The sequence below is a fragment of the Schistocerca americana genome, chromosome 7 (assembly GCF_021461395.2).
Source record: "Schistocerca americana isolate TAMUIC-IGC-003095 chromosome 7, iqSchAmer2.1, whole genome shotgun sequence".
Lineage (NCBI taxonomy): Eukaryota > Metazoa > Arthropoda > Insecta > Orthoptera > Acrididae > Schistocerca > Schistocerca americana.
Genome location: NC_060125.1, coordinates 582,810,991 through 582,827,379, shown reverse-complemented (window position 1 = coordinate 582,827,379; position 16,389 = coordinate 582,810,991). Strand labels below are relative to the sequence as shown.

General features: G+C 41.6%; 1 protein-coding gene across 1 annotated transcript in view; it reads left to right on the top strand.

Annotated features, from left to right (window-relative positions):
- Positions 1 to 16,389, top strand: part of LOC124622077 (carbonic anhydrase-related protein 10-like) — an 899,606-nt gene that overhangs the window by 655,904 nt on the left and 227,313 nt on the right. The window contains exon 3 of the mRNA XM_047147650.1: positions 599 to 735. Within this exon, the coding sequence (XP_047003606.1) occupies positions 599 to 735 (137 nt within the window). The remainder of the gene's footprint in view (positions 1 to 598; positions 736 to 16,389) is intronic.

Sequence of the window (16,389 nt, the reverse complement as noted above, 5' to 3'; positions counted from 1 at the left end):
TGTTATTATTGGTAAATGAGAAATTTGCTTATGAATAACACAAACATGTGTAACATGAACTGGACGACGTATTGAAGTGATATTTGAAATGATTTTGTTTTGCGGCTTCCTTCAAATTTTCTCTCTTTTTGATGAAATAGCGTTTTCTAGAACTATAAATATATCTTCTTTTTTTCATTAAAACATCTCTCTGTTTCACGTTGCCAATCAACAATTTCCGAATTAAAACAGAATTTAACACTGTCTGTTTCAGTTTTGCTACAAATACTATTTGTTATTAAGTAACAGGCAGAAGGATAACTATGCAGAACAGAAATTTTTTACACGTAATGTGACCATTTATGTAGCTTCGCTCAGTTTCCAGACAGTTCGCCACTTGCGATTTACAGAGGAATCTAGTAACAAACTGATCGCGTGCGCAAACAAAAGGCTCGAATTGTGGTAACGGCCGATAGGCATGCAACACCCTTGACGTACACAAGTAACCCAGTTACGAACTCAACAGGGCTACTGCGCAAACTAGTGTAGTCTACGCTTATGTACGGATGTCTACGGCACCCTGTTGTATCTCTACAGCCCCGGTTGCTGGTATTTGCAGGTCCCGCGTTCTGGGGGCTCATCAACCCACAATGGTCGCTGTGCAGTAAGGGCCGCCGGCAGTCGCCCATCGACATCGAGCCGGACAAGTTGCTGTTCGACCCCCTGTTGCGGCCGCTGCACATCGACAAGAACATGGTGAGTGGGAGACCACCGAACCCGGCGTACACGCTCGGCAGCAGCGCCGCTTGCCTCTCTGCGGTTTTGCCACTCGGAATCAGTCGTAAGTGGCGGCCGTATTGCCCGTTCCGGGGAAACCCGCAGCGCCTGCTCTTAGCTTACAGTCCGCCAGCTCTCGGCTCGATATGCTTTACTTGCGGAAGGGAGCGCCTCCACTGTGAACATTTTAACTCCAATGCGAGTGGAGGAATGCGGAAAGCAGCGTACGCAGTGCCGCAATTGCATTTCTCCGAGATGGCGTCGGTAATGGTCGCGACGACCTGGACTAGGAAGATGACTTGTCCAGAGGCGGGAGACACCTGCGTGCTTCTCATCTCCTTAGTCGCTCTGAGCCTGCAATTTATTTATCCCGCGAAATATATATATATTGCAGACTCAGAGCGACTATGGAGATGAGAAGCACGCAGGTGTCTCCCGCCTCTGGATATATATATATATATATATATATATATATATATATATATATATATATATATATATAAAGCGACACGATTGTGCCAAGATAAATTTTAGAAAATTGTATGAGTCTCATGATATAAGACTTGTTTCCAAATTAATGAATTTTCTAGCAACGTTGCTATATGGCAAAGTTGTCCACTTACCTCATATTTGTGTGCTGCAAACTTGTGAAAGTGCTCTGAACAGAGTCACATTACTTGCAGACTAACAGAATTAATGAAGAAACATATTTTGTTTCATTAAGGAAGAACTGATCCATGACCCATGGACTTTGCCGTCAGTCGGGTGGCTTGTGTGCCTCAGCCATACCGTAGCTGCAACCACAATGGAGGGGTGTCTGTTGAGAAGCCAGAAGTACGTGTAGTTTCTGAAGAGGGGCAGCAGCCGTTTCAGTAGTAGTAGGAGCAACAGTCCGGATGATTGACTGAACTGGCCTTGTAACATCAACACAAACGGCCTGTCTCTGATGATACTGCGAACGGCAGAAAGCAAAGTGAAGCTACAGTCGTAATTTTTCCCTAGGGCATGCAGCTCTAGTGTACCCTTAACTGATGATGATTTTCTCTAGGATAAAATATTTCGGAGGTAAAATAATCCCCAGGAGGATGTCGTCATCAGAAGAAAAAGAACTGGCCTTCCACGGATCGGCGCGTGGAATGTTAGATCCCTTACTGAGACAAGTTGGTCAGAAAATTTAGATAAGAAAATGGATAGGTTGAAGTTAGATGTAGTGGAAAGTAGTAAACTTCAGTAGCAGGAGGAACCGGGCTTCAGGTCAAATGGTTCAAATGGCTCTGAGCACTATGGGACTTAACATCTGAGGTCATCAGTCCTCTGTAACTTAGAACTACTTAAACCTAACTAACCTAAGGACATCACACACATCCATGCCCAAGGCAGGATTCGAACCTGCAACCATAGCGGTCGCGTAGTTCCAGAGTGAAGCGCCTAGAACCGCTCGGTAACACCGGCCGGCTTCTGGTCAGGTGGATACGGTGTTATAAATACAAAAGTCAAATAGGAGTAATGCTGGAGTGGGTTTAATAATGAATAAGAAAATAGGAATGCAAGTAAGCTACTACGAACAGCATAGTGAACTCATTATCATAGCCAAGATAGACATGAAGCCCACACTTACCACTGTAGCACAAGTTATATGCTAAACAGCTCCACAGATGATGAAGAGATTGAAGAAATGTATGATGAGATAAAGTAAATTTTGCAGGTAGTTAAGAGAGATGAAAATTTGTGATGAAGAACTAGAACTGTATAGTAGAAAAAGGAAGAGAAGAAAAAACTATAGGTGATTAATGACTGGGGAAAAAGAATGAAAGAGGCAGCTGCCTCGTAGAATTGTGCACAGAGCACTTATTTGAAGAATCATAAAAGAAAGTTGTGAACGTGGAAGACACAGAAAGGTTTCGGATTCATTGTGTAATGGTAGGACAGATATTTCAGAACTAGAATTTAAACTGTAAGACATTTCCAGGAGCTGATGGGGACTCTGATGGTAATGTATTGGTTACGAACTGTAGATTAAAACTGAAGAGGTAGGAGGTGAAGGAGATGTAGCTGGATACGTTGAAAGAACCAGAGTTTGTTGACAGTTTAAGAAGCAGTATTAGACAAAAGTTGACTAAACCAGCGGGGAAGATGTAGAAGACGTGTGGGTGGCTTTAAGAAATGAAATGGTGAAATCAGCAGAGGATCAAATAGGTAAAAAGACAAGCCCAGCAGAAATCCTTGCTAACCCAGGCGATACTTAATGTAACTGATGAAAGAACGAAATATAAAAACGCAGCAAATGAAGCAGGCGAAAGGGAATATAAATGTATAAAAATGAGATTGGCAGGAAGTGCAAAATTGCTAGTCACGAATGGCTAGAGATCAAATGTATAGTTGTAGAAGCATATTTCACTAGGGGAAAGATAATGCTTACGGGGTAATTAAAGGGGCCTTTGGAGAGGAGAGTGGCAGTTGTATGAACATCAAGAGCTCATATGGAAAAGCTGTCTTGAAGGTAAACCACTCTTACACAAAGAAGAGAAAGAGCTTAAAGTTGGAGGGAGTAAATAGAGGGTGTATACAAGGGAGTTGAAAATGAAAGCAATGTTATAGAAATGGAAAGACATAGATGCAAATGAGAGAGGAGATATGACACTGCGAGATGAGTTAGACAGAGCACTCAAAGGTCTCAGTTTGAAACAAGACCCTGGTAGCACACGGCGTTGTATCAGAATTGCTGATATCCTTGGGAGAGTAAACCACGACAAAACACATTCATCTGGTGTGCAAGATGTACGAGACGGGCGAAATACACTCAGACTTCAAGAAGAATATAATAATTCCAATTCCCGACAAAGCAGATTCTACTGTTGTTGTTGTTGTTGTTGTTGTTGTGGTGGTCTTCAGTTCAGAGACTGGTATGATACAGCTCTCCATCCTACTCTGTCCTGTGCAAGATTCTTCACCTCCTACTACCTACAGCAACCTACATCCTTCTGATTCTTCTTAGTGTTTTCATCTCTTCGTCTCCCTATACGATTGTTACCCTTCATGCTGCCCTCCAGTACTAAATTGGTGAGCCCTTCATCCCTTAGAACATGTCCTACCAACCGATCCCTTTTTCTAGCAAGTTGTGGCACAAATTTCTCTTCTCCCCAATTCTATTCAATACCTCCTCATTAGTTATGTGATCTACCCGTCTAATCTTCAGCATTCTTCTGTAGCACCACATTTCGAAAGCTCCTATTCTCTTCTTGTCTAAACTATTTATCGTCCACGTTTCACTTCCATACATGACTACACTCCGTACATATACTTTCAGAAACAACTTCCTGACACTTAAATCTATACTCGATGTTAACGAATTTCTCTTCTTCAGAAACGCTTTCCTTGCCATTGCCAGTCTACATTTTATATTCTCTAGTCTTCAACCATCTTCATTTATTTAGCTTCCCAAATATCAAAACTCATTTACCACTTTAAGAGTCTCATTTCCTAATCTGGACCCTCAGTATCACCCGATTTAATTCGACTACATTCCGTTACCCTCGTCTCGATTTTGTGGATGTTCATCTTATATGCGCCTTTCAGGACACTGTCCATTCCGTTCAACTGCTCTTCCAGGTCCTTTGCTGTCTCTGACAGAATTACAATGTCATCGGCGAACCTCAAAGTTTTTATTTCATCTCCATGGATTTCAATTCCTATCCCGCATTTTTCTTTTGATTCCTTTAATGCTTGCTCAATATAAACATTGAATAACATCGGGGATAGGCTACATGCTTGTCACACTCCTATCCCAAATCGCTTTAAGCACTATGGGATTTAACATCTGATGTCATCAGTCCCCTAGACTTACAACTACTTAAACCTAACTAACCTAAGGACACCACACACATCCATGCCTGAGGCAGGATTCGAACCTGCGTCCATAGCAGCAGCGTGGTTCCGGACTGAAGCGCCTAGAACCGCTCGGCTACAGTGGCCGGCCTCTCACTCCGTTCCCAATCACTGCTTTCCTTTCATGCCCCTCGACTCTTATAACTGTCATCAGGTTTCCGTGCAAATTGTAAACAGCCTTTCGCTCCCTGTATTTTACCTCTACCACCTTCAGAATTTGAAAGAGAGTATTCCAATCAACATTGTCAAAAGCTTTCTCTATGCCTACAAATGCTAGAAACGTACGTATGCCTTTGCTGAATCTATCTTATAATATAAATCGTAGGGTCAGTATAGCCTCACGTGTTCCAATAATTCTACGGAATCCAAACTGATCTTCCCCGAAGTCGGTTTCTACCAGTTTTTCCATTCGTATGTAAAGAATTCGAGTTAGTATTTGGCAGCCGTGACTTATTAAGCTGTTAGTTCGCTAATTTTCACATCTCTCAACACCTGCTTTCTTTGGGATCGGGATTATTATATTCTTCTTGAAGTCTAAGGGTATTTCGCCTCTCTCATACATCTTGCTCACCTGATGGTAGAGTTTTCTCAGTGCTGGCTCTTCCGAGGCTATCAGTAGTTCTAATGACATGTTATATACTCCAGCGGCTTTGGCTTTGTTTCAACTTAGGTCATTCTGCTGTGTCAAACTTTTCACGCAGTATCATATCTCCTATTCCATCTTCGCCTACATCCTCTTCTATTTCCATATTATTGTCCTCAAGTACATCGCCCTTGTGTAGACCCCTACATACTTCTTCCACCTTTCTGCTTTCCCTTCTTTGCTTAGAACTGGGTTTCCATCTGAGCTCTTGATATTCATACAAGTGGATCTCTTTTTTCCAAAAGTCTTTTAATTTTCCTGTAAGCAGTATCTATCTTACCCCCTAGTGATATACACCTTTACATCCTTACATTTGTCCGCTAGCTATCCGTGCTGAGCCATTTTGCACTTCCTGTTGGTCTCATTTCTGAGACGTCTGTATTACTTTTCTCCTGTTTCATTTACTGCATTGTTATATTTTCTCCATTCATCAGTTATGTTCAATATATCTTCCGTTACCCAAGGACTTCTTCTATCCCTTGTCTTTTTACCTACTTGATCCTGCTGCCTTCATTGTTTCGTCTCTCAAAGCCACCCATTCTTCTTCTACTGTATTCCATTCCTCCATTGTTGTCAATCGTTCCCTAACGCTCTCACTGAAACTCTTTCCAGCCTCTGGTACAGTCAGATTATCCAGGTTCCCTCTCCTTAAATACCCACCTTTATGCAACTCATTCAGTTTTAATCTACAGTTCATTACCAATATATCGTGGTCAGACTTCACATCTGCCCCTGGAAATATCTTACAATTTAAAACCTGGTTCCTAAATCTCTGTCTTACCATTATATTATCTATCTGAAATATTCCAGTATCTCCAGGTCTCTTCCACGTATACAATCTTCTTTATGATTCTTGAACCAAGTGTTAGCTATGATTAAGTTATGATCTGTGCAGAATTCTACCAGGCGGCTTCCTCTTTCAGTCCTTGCCTCTATTTCATATTCACCTACTACATTTCCTTCTCTTCCTTTTCCTGCTATCGAATTCCAGTCACCCATGATTATTAAATTTTCGTCAGATGCTACTAGGTGCGAAAATTACTAAAGTATAAGTTTACTAAGTCATGGTTGCAAACTACTAAAACGAATTCTTTACAGAAGAAGAGAAAAAACAGAAACTAAACTTGGGGAAAGTCTGTTTGGATTTCGGAGAAAAGTGGGAATGTGCGAGCCAATTCTAACGCTGTTATTAATCTTAGAAGATAGGTTAAGGAAAGGCAAACCTACGTTTATTGCATTTATGCGTAGACTTCGAGAACGCTTTTGACAATTTTGATTTGAATACGCTGTTTGAAATTCTGATGGTAGCAGTGGTAAAAGACAGGACCAAAAGACTGTTTAGAACTTGTACAGAAACCAGATGGAGTCATCGAAGTTGCGCAACATGAAAGGGAACTGTGGCTGTGAAAAGAGTGAGAGATGATTATAACCATTCGCCAGTGTTACTCAATCTGTACATTGAGTCAACAGTAAAGGAAGCAAAAAGATTGTGGTAGGAATTAAAGTTCAGCGAGGAGAAATATAAATTTTGGGGTTTTCCGATAAGACTGTTATTCTGTCAGAGACAGCAAGGGAATTTGATGAGCAGATGAAAGGAATGGACTGTGTCTTGAACATCAACGAAAGGAAGTCAAGAATATTGGAATGAAGTCGAATTAGATCAGATGAAGCTGAATGCAAAAGATTAGGGAATGGGTCTCTTAAACTAGTAGATGGGTTTTGTTATTTTGCAGCAAAATAACTGATTATAGCCAAAGAAGAGAAAATATGAAATGTAGACCGGGAGTGGGTAGACAGCGCTTCTGAGGAAGAGAATTTCGTTAACATCGAATATAGATTTAAGTGTTAGTAAATCTTCTCTGAAAGTATTTGTCTCTAAGGTAGCGGTACATGGAAATGAAAAATGGGCGATTGACAATTTAGACAAGAAGAGAATAGAAGCTTTTGAAACGTGGCGCGATAGAAGAATGCTGAAGTTAGATGGGGGGAGCAATTGACTGATGTGGAGGTACTGAATAGAATTGAGGAGAAAAGGAGTTTGTGGTGCAATCTAAGCCGAAGAAGGGATAGGTTGATAGGAACGTACTGAGACATCAAGCGCTCACCAATTCACTATCAGAGGGAAGCATGGAGGGATAAATCTTAGAGGGAGACCAAGAGATGAATACAGTAAGCAGATTGAGAAGGTATAGGTTCGGAGATTGAAGAGGCTTGCGGTGGACGGAGATGCATGGGGAGCTGCATCAAATCAGTCTTCGGATTGCAGACCACAGCAATAAAAATTAAGAAATATTTATTTTACGTTTAAATACTATCATCACTGAAGAACATTTCATTCCAAAACAAAATAGAGCAATTTCGTATTATAGTTTTCTTTTTCGAATATTCTGTTTGCTGTGAGCTGTCTTTGAAATATGACACAACTGATGATCACAATCTGCACAAGTTCACGTAAAAACACTTCCGTTTGCTCAAATCGATATTTAGTTAAATGAACTTGAATGTTGAATACAGTGCTTCACACACAAGTGGTTCCACAAACTGATGTCTCTTGACACACGGTTTTGTTTCAGGACGTTTTGAACTTAAAACCTTCTATCACAATGCAATAGTTGATCTCCAGTTCGTTTGAGCTTTTCATCCTTTGTCTTTTCGCATTTACAGGACCTTCAACTCTACAGCTGCTGAATCCTTTGTAATTGGCAATGACACAGGATTGCCTTTTTGATAGTATCAACGGCCAAATGATTTTTCAGGAATGAATATTAAGATTTGAGTGCCGATAACGGTATATCTGCCATTAATTTCTTGAAAGACGTTCGACATTTTTTATAAATATCATCGGGCAGGTAGGTAAGAAAATTTAAAAAGGGAAATGGATAGGTTGAAGTTAGATATAGTGGGAATTAGTGAAGTTCGGTGGCAGGAGGAACAAGACTTTTGGTCAGGTAATTACAGGGTTATAAATACAAAATCAAATAGGGATAATGCAGGAGTAGGTTTAATAATGAATAAAAAAATTGGAGTGCGGCTAAGCTACTACAAACAGCATAGTGAACGCATTATTGTGGCCAAGATAGACACAAAGCCCATGCCTACTACAGTAGTACAAGTTTATATGCCAACTAGCTCTGCTGATGATGAAGAGATTGATCAAATGTATGACCAGATAAAAGAAATTATTCAGGTAGTGAAGGGAGACGAAAATTTAATAGTCATGGGTGACTGGAATTCGTCAGTAGTAAAAGGGAGAGAAGGAAACATAGTAGGTGAATATGGATTGGAGGGAAGAAATGAAAGAAGAAGCCGCCTGGTAGAATTTTGCACAGAGCATAACTTAATCATAGCTAACACTTGGTTCAAGAACCATGAAAGAAGGTTGTATACATGGAAGAACCCTGTAGATACTAGAAGGTTTCAGATAGATTATATACTGGCAAGACAGAGATTCAGGAATCAGGTTTTAAATTGTAAGACATTTCCAGGGCAGATATGGACTCTGACCACAATCTATTGGTTATGAACTGTAGATTAAAACTGAAGAAACTGCAAAAAGGTGGGAATTTAAGGAGATGGGACCTGGATAAACTGAAAGAACCAGAGGTTGTACAGAGTTTCAGGGAGAGCATAAGGGAACAATTGACAGGAATGGGGGAAAGAAATACAGTAGAAGACGAATGGGTAGCTTTGAGGGATGAAGTAGTGAAGGCAGCAAAGGATCAAGTAGGTAAAAAGACGAGGGCTGGTAGAAATCCTTGGGTAACCGAAGAGATACTGAATTTAGTTGATGAAAGAAAAAAAAAATGCTGAAAATCAAGCAGGCAAAAAGGAATAGAAACCTCTCAAAAATGAGATCGATAAGAAGTGCAAAATGGCTAAGCAGGGATGGCTAGAGGACAAATGTAAGGATGTAGAGGCTTGTCTCACTAGGGGTAAGGTAGATACTGCCTACAGGAAAATTAAAGAGACCTTTGGGGAGAAGAGAACCACTTGTATGAGTATCAAGAGCTCAGATGGCAACTCAGTTCTAAGCAAAGAAGGGAAGGCAGAAAGGTGGAAGGAGTATATAGAGGGTTTATAAAAGGGCGATGTAGTTGAGGACAATATTATGGAAATCGAAGAGGATGTAGATGAAGACGAAATGGGAGATACGATACTGCGTGAAGAGTTTGACAGAGCACTGAAAGACCTGAGTCGAAACAAGGCCCCGGGAATAGACAACATTTCATTAGAACTACTGATGGCCTTGGGAGAGCCAGTCATGACAAAACTATACCATCTGGTGAGCAAGATGTATGAGACAGGCGAAATACCCTCAGACTTCAAGAAGAATATAATAATTACAATCCCAAAGAAAGCAGGTGTTGGCAGATGTGAAAATTACAGAACTATCAGTTTAATAAGCCACAGCTGCAAAATACTAACGTGAATTCTTTACAGACGAATGGAAAAACTGGTAGAAGCGGACCTCGGGGAAGATCAGTTTGGATTCCGTAGAAATGTTGGAACACGTGAGGCGATACTAACCTTACGACTTATCTTAGAAGAAAGATTAAGAAAAGGCAAACCTACATTTCTAGCATTTGTAGACTTAGAGAAAATTTTTGACAATGTTAGCTGGAATACTCTCCTTCAAATTCTAAAGGTGGCAGGGGTAAAATACAGGGAGCGAAAGGCTATTTACAATTTGTACAGAAATCAGATGGCAGTTATAAGAGTCGAGGGGCATGAAAGGGAAGCAGTGGTTGGGAAAGGAGTGATACAGGGTTGTAGCCTGTCCCCGATGTTATTCAATCTGTATATTGAGCAAGCAGTAAAGGAAACAAAAGAAAAATTCGGAGTAGGTATTAAAATTCATGGAGAAGAAGTAAAAACTATGACGTTCGCCGATGACATTGTAATTCTGTCAGAGACAACAAAGAACTTGTAAGAGCAGTTGAACGGAATGAACAGTGTCTTGAAAGGAAGATGTAAGATGAACATCAACAAAAACAAAACAAGGTTAATGGAATGTAGTCAAATTAAATCAGGTGATACTGAGGGAATTAGATTAGGAAATGAGACACTTAAAGTAGTGGAGTGTAGCCATGTTTGGAAGTGAAACATCGACAATAACTAGTTTGGACAAGAAGAGAATAGAAGCTTTCGAAATGTGGTGCTACAGAATAACGCTGAAGATAAGGTGGGTAGATTATGTAACTAATGAGGAGGTATTGAATAGGATTGGGGAGAAGAGAAGTTTGTGGCACAACTTGACTAGAAGAAGGGATCGGTTGGTAGGACAAGTTTTGAGGCATCAAGGGATGACAAATTTAGCATTGGAGGGCAGCGTCGTGGGTAAAAATCGTAGAGGGAGACCAAGAGATGAATACACTAAGCAGATTCAGATGGATGTAGGTAGCAGTAGGTACTGGGAGATGAAGAAGCTTGCACAGGATAGAGTAGCATGGAGAGCTGAATCAAACCAGTCTCAGGACTGAAGACCACAACAACGACCACAACATCATCATTCCCTTTTCATGAGAGTAGGAACAAGTATTTTCTTCAGACATCTCAAAGTATTGAACATTTTATTCTCTAGGTATGAGTCATCTAAGCTTAACTTGTTATGAAAGATGAACACTGAGTTAAAGCAGAAACACGTTTTCCATTTCCTTGTAATGCTTGTATGTTCAGGGTTTGTGAATTTTGAAAAGCAAACCTAAGGAAACAGTATCCATTCAGCACTGTGGGTCATCAGCTTGAGTCAAAGGTTTTACTCTCTCCACTAATTACAGAAGTCTACCCAGGACGTTGCTTACCGATAACCTCCAACTAAGCAATGGGAAGATTTGGTTACCCTCTATTTCTTTTCTCAGTTCGCTTACACTTAACCCCGAGACTGCCACCCATCAAAAGCACCATGCCGCCATCTGTGTTTCTGCAAACCATGAAGTGGGTACTGTGGACTTCCCTGAGCTCACGATGCAGGCAGATATATATAGTTAACCTAGGAACCCTCCCACACTCACCAAGATACTCCAGGAAGCTAATCACTGTACATTTCTTCAATGAAGGGCAAGAAACGTCGGTGTTTTGTGGGATTTGAGCGGATGTAGTTGACAATGTTGACATGTATCTTCTTAACATGTGAATTCTGAAAATACTTGCTTTGTATGGTATATACAGATGACAAAAGAACTGCCTTGTACTTTACCGCCATATCGACAGGAGCCATAGTAGATCGGAGCAAGAGCTATGTGCAGTTCACAACCAGCATTTTGGCCAGTCCTGTTACCTAGAATGAATGTCACTCTCAGCAAGGGAGTATGCACTTTTTTTAAAAAAAAACTAGCCCTTGTCTCCTTCCTCGTTTACCTCCCAGCTCCCTCCATTCATCACCTCTTCCCCCCTCCTCTGCATCTGTCTGAACATCTTAGCCGGCCGCAGTTTCCGTGCGGTTATAGGCTCTACAGTCTGGAACCGAGCGAACGCTACGGTCGCTGGTGCGAATCCTGCCTCGGGCATGGATGTGTCTGATGTTAGGTTTGAGTAGTTATAAGTTCTAGGGGACTGATGACATCAGATGTTAAGTCCCATAGTGCTCAGAGCCATGTGAATTTGAACTCCAATTCCTCCATCCAAGTCTACCCCTCATCCTCCGTCTCAGTTCATCTACTCCCTCTCTCAGCCCATGCCGAACTCTCTTTCTGTCCATCCCATTCCCCTGCGTCTTCTTGTCTGTCCCCCATTAGCTTCTGTCCACCCTCTTCTCCCCCCTTTCTCTCTGCTCAACTCCTTTTCCTCCCTCTTAGTCTGTCCCCTGATTCCTCTGTCTCAGTCAATCTGCTCCTCTCCCTCTCTCTGTCCATCCAGACCTTCCACACACTCTGACCAGTACCTCCTTCCCCCTCTCTGGCTAACCCCACCCCTATCTCTGTATGTCCATCACATCCTGCTTCTGCATCCTCTGTCCACCTAGGTCCTTCTCCCCACTATCTTTGTCCAACTCTTTCTCCTACTTTGTCTGTCCATCTTACAGTCCCAACTCTTTCTGTTCATCCCTTACTTCCAAATTTCTCTATCTCCTCCCCCTATTTCTGTCCATTTCTTCCCCCCTCTGACTGCCCACCTTATACTTCCCCTCTTTACGCTGTATTGACTACTGTAGTGTATAGCTGCAATAGTATATCCACTAATAAATTAATATGTGTAGCACATGTCTATCTACGTCCTGCAATCTCCCTGTCCGTTACGCCCTCCTTCCCACCTCTATGTGCGTCCATCTCCACTGTATGTCGATCTCAGCCTCCCTCTCCATGACCATCACATCCTCAATCTTCTCTGCCCCTAGTTCTTCCTTTCCATCTCCTCCTCACCATCCCGTCCTCACCCCTTTCAGTCAAGCTCAACACCCTCTCCCGCTGTCCATCTCCTCCCTTCTCTGTGACTGTCCCCCTTTCTCTATCCACCTCACACTCTCCCTCTCACTGTCCATCTACATCCCCCTCTATTTATACAATCCTGTCCGCATGTGTAGCCCCCACAAAGCATGTCAAGATTACACACACAACTTGCCTGTATCCAGACAGCGTACATGTCAAGGGTTGAAAAAATTTATATCTTCACTCCTGCAGGATCATAAAGCGGTTACGGCATCGATGATTTCAGCCATAAATGGAAATATTAAAAAGGGTAGGAAGATTTTTCTGTTTAGCAAAAGTGACAAAAAGCAGATTTCAGAGTACCTGACGGCTCAACACAAAAGTTTTGTCTCAAGTGCAGATAGTGTTGAGGATCAGTGGACAAAGTTCGAAACCATCGTACAATATGCGTTAGGTGAGTATGTGCCAAGCACGATCGTAAGAGATGGAAAAGAGCCACCGTGGTACAACAACCGAGTTAGAAAACTGCTGCGGAAGCAAAGGGAACTTAACAGCAAACATAAACATAGCCAAAGCCTTGCAGACAAACAAAAATTACGCGAAGCGAAATTTAGTGTGAGGAGGGCTATGCGAGAGGCTCTCAATGAATTCGAAAGTAAAGTTCTATGTACTGACTTGGCAGAAAATCCTAAGAAATTTTGGTCTTATGTCAAAGCGGTAGGTGGATCAAAACAAAAGGCCCAGACACTCTGTGACCAAAATGATTCTGAAACAAAGGATGACAGACTAAAGGCCGAAATACTAAATGTCTTTTTTCAAAGTTGTTTCACAGAGGAAGACTGCACTGTAGTCCCTTCTCTAGATTGTCGCACAGATGACAAAATGGTAGATATCGAAATAGACGACAGAGGGATAGAGAAACATTTAAAATCGCTCAAAAGAGGAAAGGCCGCTGGACCTGATGGGATACCAGTTCAATTTTACACAGAGTATGCGAAGCAACTTGCCCCCCTTCTTGCAGCGGTGTACCGTAGATCTCTAGAAGAGCGTAGCGTTCCAAAGGATTGAAAAAGGGCACAGGTCAACCCTGTTTTCAAGAAGGGACGTCCAACAGATGTGCAGAACTATAGACCTATATCTCTAACGTCGATCAGTTGTAGAATTTTGGAACACGTGTTATGTTCGAGTATAATGACTTTTCTGGAGACTAGAAATCTACTCTGTAGGAATCAGCATGGGTTTCGAAAAAGACGGTCATGTGAAACCCAGCTCGCGCTATTCGTCCACGAGACTCAGAGGGCCATAGACACGGGTTCACAGGTAGATGCCGTGTTTCTTGACTTCCATAAGGCTTTCGATACAGTTCCCCTTTTTTTTTTTTTTTTTTGTCATCAGTCTACTGACTGGTTTGATGCGGCCCGCTATGAATTCCTTTCCTGTGCTAACCTCTTCATCTCAGAGTAGCACTTGCAACCTACGTCCTCAATTATTTGCTTGACGTATTCCAATCTCTGTCTTCCTCTACAGTTTTTGCCCTCTACAGCTCCCTCTAGTACCATGGAAGTCATTCCCTCATGTCTTAGTAGATGTCCTATCATCCTGTCCCTTCTCCTTATCAGTGTTTTCCACATATTCCTTTCCTCTCCGATTCTGCGTAGAACCTCTCATTCCTTACCTTATCAGTACACCTAATTTTCAACATTTGTCTATAGCACCACATCTCAAATGCTTCGATTCTCTTCTGTTCCGGTTTTCCCACAGTCCATGTTTCACTACCATACAATGCTGTACTCCAGACGTACATCCTCAGAAATTTCTTCCCCAGATTAAGGCCGGTATTTGATAGTAGTAGACTTCTCTTGGCCAGAAATGCCTTTTTTGCCATAGCGAGTCTGCTTCTGATGTCCTCCTTGCTCCGTCCGTCATTGGTTATTTTACTGGCTAGGTAGCAGAATTCCTTAACTTCATTGACTTCGTGACCATCAATCCTGATGTTAAGTTTCTCGCTGTTCTCATTTCTACTACCTCTCATTATCTTCGTCTTTCTCCGATTTACTCTCAAACCATACTGTGTACTCATTAGACTGTTCATTCCGTTCAGCAGACATTTAATTCTTCTTCACTTTCACTCAGGATAGCAATGTCATCAGCGAATCGTATCATTGATATCCTTTCACCTTGTATTTTAATTCCACTCCTGAACCTTTCTTTTATTTCCATCATTGCTTCCTCGATGTACAGATTGAATAGAAGAAGCGAAAGGCTACAGCCTTGTCTTACACCCTTCTTAATACGAGCACTTCATTCTTGATCGTCCACTCTTATTATTCCCTCTTGGTTGTGCACATATTGTGTATGACCATTCTCTCCCTATAGCTTACCCGTATTTTTTTCAGAATCTCGAACAGCTTGCACCATTTTATATTGTCGAACGCTTTTTCCAGGTCGACAAATCCTATGAAAGTGTCTTGATTTTTCATTAGCCTTGCTTCCATTATTAGCCGTAACGTCAGCATTGCCTCTCTCGTCCCTTTACTTTTCCTAAAGCCAAACTGATCGTCACCTAGCGCATTCTCAATTTTCTTTTCCATTCTTCTGTATATTATTCTTCTAAGCAGCTTTGATGCATGAGCTGTTAAGCTGATTGTGCGATAGTTCTCGCACTTGTCAGCTCTTGCCGTCTTCGGAATTGTGTGGATGATGCTTTTCCGAAAGTCTGATGGTATGTCGCCCGACTCATGTATTCTACACAGCAACGTGAATAGTCATTTTGTTGCCACTTCCCCCAATGATTTTAGAAATTCTGATGGAATGTTATCTATCCCTTCTGCCTTATTTGTCCGTAAGTCCTCCAAAGCTCTTTTAAATTCCGATTCTAATACTGGATTACCTATCTCTTCTAAATCGACTCCTGTTTCTTCTTCTATCACATCAGACAAATCTTCACCCTCATAGAGGCTTTCAATGTATCCTTTCCACCTATCTGCTCTCTCCTCTGCATTTAACAGTGGAATTCCCGTTGCATTCTTAATGTTACCACCGTTGCTTTTAATGTCACCAAAGGTTGTTTTGACTTTCCTGTATGCTGAGTCTGTCCTTGCGACAATCTTATCTTTTTCGGTGTCTTCACATTATTCCTGCAGCCATTTCGTCTTAGCTTCCCTGCACTTCCTACTTATTTCATTCCTCAGCGACTTGTATTTTTGTATTCCTGATTTTCCCGGAACGTGTTTGTACTTCCTCCTTTCATCAATCAACTGAAGTATTTCTTCTGTTACCCATGGTTTCTTCGCAGCTACCTTCTTTGTACCTATGTTTTCATCCCGACTTCTGTGATGGCCCTTTTTAGAGATGTCGAATCCTCTTCAACTGAACTGCCTACTGCGCTATTCCTTATTGCTGTATCTATAGCGTTAGAGAACTTCAAACGTATCTCGTCATTCCTTAGTACTTCCGTATCCCACTTCTTCGCGTATTGGTTCTTCCTGACTAATGTCTTGAACTTCAGCCTACTCTTCACCACTACTATGTTGTGATCTGAGTCTATATCTGCTCCTGGGTACGCCTTACAATCCAGTATCTGATTTCGGAAACTCTGTCTGACCATGATGTAATCTAATTGAAATCTTCCCGTATCTCCCGGCCTTTTCCAAGTATACCTTCTCCTCTTGTGATTCTTGAACAGGGTATTCGCTATTACTAGCTGAAACTTGTTACAGAACTCAAGTAGTCTTTCTCCTC